This window comes from Panicum virgatum, chromosome 5K (assembly GCF_016808335.1).
Source record: "Panicum virgatum strain AP13 chromosome 5K, P.virgatum_v5, whole genome shotgun sequence".
Lineage (NCBI taxonomy): Eukaryota > Viridiplantae > Streptophyta > Magnoliopsida > Poales > Poaceae > Panicum > Panicum virgatum.
In genome coordinates, this window is record NC_053140.1 from 23992107 (window position 1) to 23996060 (window position 3954).

General features: G+C 49.1%; 1 protein-coding gene across 1 annotated transcript; it reads left to right on the plus strand.

Annotated features, from left to right (window-relative positions):
- Positions 1 to 413: 413 nt before the first annotated feature.
- On the plus strand, positions 414 to 3541 carry LOC120706961 (AP-3 complex subunit delta-like). Its single transcript, XM_039991720.1, has one exon. The coding sequence runs from the start codon at positions 504 to 506 to the stop codon at positions 3315 to 3317; it is 2814 nt and encodes a 937-aa protein (XP_039847654.1). The 5' UTR covers positions 414 to 503; the 3' UTR covers positions 3318 to 3541.
- The last annotated feature ends 413 nt before the right edge of the window (positions 3542 to 3954 follow it).

Consider the following 3954-nt stretch of genomic DNA (forward strand, 5'->3'; position numbering starts at 1 on the left):
CTAGAAGCACTATAAATAATTATATAATTTTTATAAGAAGTCAACTTGCTGTTGCGATGCACATGACCATTTCTAAATTTAAGTTGATAAGATCTGTATGGTGGCTAAAAAACTTCAAAATTTAATTTGATAAGATGAGATCTGTGTAGTAGCTGAAAAACTTTTGGTTTGGTCATTTAAATTGATCTTTTACCTCCTCCTCAAAGATGTTTGAAGAGGTTCAGTACTTTCCATGTGCATTTCTCTCCTCTGCCTGTGTGTAGAAATATAACAAGAACATGGTACTGGTGTCATGGTGATGGTGTTATTGTTTTTTTTTAAAATATATGTGTGCCGCGTGCACTCTACCTGTGAGTAAAATAATTAGTCCATGAATCCCAACCGTCTGTCTGGTTGCTGTCAAGAGACCCCAACACCCAAGCCACCCCACGCCCGAGTCTCCCTTCGTCTCGGCCGCCCCCAAAACCACACAGATCCAGCCTCTTACCCTTCCGCCACAGCCGATGGCCTCCGCCCAGCCGGCGCCGGCACCGGCGCACACAGCGGGGCCGTCTCTGGTGGACACCCTCTTTCAGCGCTCCCTGGACGACTTCATCAAGTCCCTCCGCGCCGACCCGTCGGCCGCCGGCGAGTCCGCGGCCATCGCCCGCGCGCTGTCCGAGATCCACCGCGAGATCCGCGCCCCCGACGCCACCACCAAGGCCGTCGCGCTACAGAAGCTTACCTACCTCTCCTCCCTCCACTTCACCCCCGTCGCCTCCCACCCACTCGCTTTCCCGGCCATCGAACTCCTCGCCTCGCCAAGCCTGCCCCACAAGCGCCTCGCCTACCTCGCCGCCTCGCTCTCGCTACACCCGGCCTCGTTATCCCTCCTCCCGCTCGCCACGCACCAGCTACACAAGGACCTCACCCCCTCCGCCTCCGGCGCCGCGACCCACCGGCACGTCTCCGCGCTTGCGCTCCAGCTCCTCGGATCCCCCCCCGTCGCCGCCGCCGCTCCGGACCTCGCCGTTCACCTTGCGCACGATCTCGTGCCACACCTCTTTCGCGGCAGTCCACGCGCCATCGCGGCCGCCGCGCGCGTCATAGCCGGCGCGCCGTCCACGGCCGTGCCGGTCCTCTTCAAGCCGCTGGCAGCCTGTCTCACATCCCCTGACCCGCGGGCGTCGACCGCGGCTGCGGCAGCATTCTGTGACCTGTCAGCGCCGCCTGCTGACGCGGCCCCTTTCCTGCCGCTGGCGCCTGATCTCTACAACCTGCTCACCACTTCACGGTCCAACTGGGAACTCATCAAGGTGCTCAAGCTGTTTGCACGTCTGGCCCCTCTAGAGTCCCGCCTTGCCGCTCGAATTGTCGACCCTGTCTGCCAGCTCCTGACCCGATCTGCAGCCATGTCACTGACCTTTGAGTGTGTCCGTACAGTGCTCACCGCACTGCCAGCACATGACGCCGCTGTCCGCCTTGCCATTGGAAAAGCGAAGGAGTTCCTTGCTGCTGATGATGATCCCAACCTCCGGTACCTTGGGCTACTGGCGCTTGGCATGCTTGGCCCAGGTTATGCAACAACAGTGAATGATTGCCGGGATGTTATTGTGCGGTCACTGGGTGATGCCGACTCAAACATTCGCCGGGAGGCATTGCACCTCATGATGGAGATGGTTGATGAAAACAACGTAATGGACATTGCAAGTATGCTGGTCAGTCATGCTGCAAAGTCAGACCCGGAGTTTGCAAATGACATTCTCGGGGCCGTTCTAGCAGCATGTGGGCGTAATGTGTATGAGCTGGTTGTGGACTTTGATTGGTATGCTTCACTGCTTGCAGACATGGCAAGGAGCCTTCATTGTGCCCAGGGAGATGAGATTGGTCGGCAGCTTGTTGATGTGGGATTGCGGGTGCAGGATGCAAGGTCAGAACTTGTCCGTTCAGCTCGAACTCTCCTAATTGACCCTGCTTTGCTTGGAAACCACTTCCTCTGCCCTGTTCTTTCAGCTGCCGCATGGATTTCTGGTGAGTATGTGGACTTCATGAAGGATCCTGTCGAGCTTGTTGAAGCACTCTTGCAACCAAAGGCCAGCCTCCTGCCTATGTCAGTGAGAGCAGTCTACATCCATGCAGTTTTTAAGGTGCTCACTTTCTGTTTGAGTGTGTATGTTGAGAAATTGGGTGATTCAAGCAAGGAAGTGGCTGTAGTGTTCAGTGGGTTGGCTATTGATCAAACTGTTCGTGGGGAAAGCAAGGTTGCACTTGGGTCTGCTGTCGAGCAAGATATTAGGGCAAGCACAGTGCAAAAGGACCCATTTTCACATGAATCTATACTTTACGTGATTAACTTGATTGAAACAACAGTTGGCCCACTCGTTGAGTGTAATGAAGTAGAAGTCCAGGAGAGAGCACGCAACCTGATTGGTTTTGTCCATTTGGTAAGACATATTCAAGAATTGAAAGAAAATAAGGTTGCTGATGATGACAAGCAAAGCAGGGTAAAAGAGCATGTCAAAACTATGCGGACAGTATTCAGTCAAGAACTTGGTCCTGTTTCTGCGACTGCACATATGAAAGTAGCCTCTCCAGATGGTCTTAACCTGAATGGGAATCTTGCTGAACTCACAGACATTGTGAGTGAAGATGATACTGCTCCGTCCACTTCACTCTTTTTTTATCCTCGCAGCCGTGATTCTGTAGAGACAAGAGATCCTGCAGTGTCAATCGGTTCATCTTCTCTTTCTGAGCATCGTAAAAGGCATGGGCTCTTTTATCTCCCCACAGGAAAAATTGAGGACGAGCTAAGTGATTACCCCCATGCCAATGATACTCTACCATCTTGTAGTAATGAAACTGTTAGTGATGATAAGTCAAAGACCGTTGAACCTGTATTTGCTGGGAAAAAGTCGAAGACCACAAAGTCCAGACCAAAAGTAGTTAAATTGGATGGTGAGGATTTCCTCAGTTCTATGATGTCTACCGCAAATGTTCCAAAAGAAGACCCCTTGTCTGGTGCTCTACGTGGTGGGCTCTTGGGTAGAGACGCTATTGCATCACCTTCACAAAAGGTTTCAGAAGTAAACTCTGAAGCAATGCTGAAAGAAATGGGCACTAATGAATCTAGCTTTCAGCGGATAGAGAATTTAGGAAGCCATCCTGCTTCAAGTTCTGTAACAAGTAAACAGAACCCTGACAATGCCAAAGAATCGAGAAAGCACAGGAGCTCTGGTAGAAGTGGACATCGCCAAGGAAAACATGAGCACAGAGAAAGGTCTAGTACTCAGCCTGATATTGTACCTCAAGCTCCAGTTATACAAGACTTGCTTCTATAGTGGCTGAGAGACTCTCGTTTGGTACATTTCAGTTACCGAATACATGTTGATTTTTTGTTCATTCACATTCTGTGCAGTTTCATTTTTGTCTCTCTTTTGATCTGTGGTGCTTTTTAGTTTTTGCTCAGTTGCTGGTGTGCTGTTTTTCACTGTTCAATCATGTACTCCCTCCATATTGTAAAGGAAGTCGTTTACAATATGGAGCGAGTATATCTTTTTGGTCATAGCACTGATGTTTTTCGATAGCTTCACTCCAATATAGTTCATGCCACGCAGAGTTAGATTCAGTATTTATTTAGTCTCTTATCTACCTCCCAAAATTGTGGAAGTCATGCAAACTAATTTTGCACCAATGCTAAAAGGCCATTTAAACTTCAAATACACATAAGCTTAACATGGTATACCAATACAAATCAATAAATAGATCTATTTCAAACTGACATTCTGAACATGCGGGGATTGTTTTGTTTAGAGTTTGAGTTGTACCATACAAATGTTTCTTGCAACTGCAAGTAAGATGGAGTGAGCCACGCATATTACTCAATTGAAATGGGGAAATACTGAAATACTTTAATAGACCTAAGTTTGCAGTAGATGTTTTAGACAAAATTATTAAAATATTTTGTGTTGCTGGATA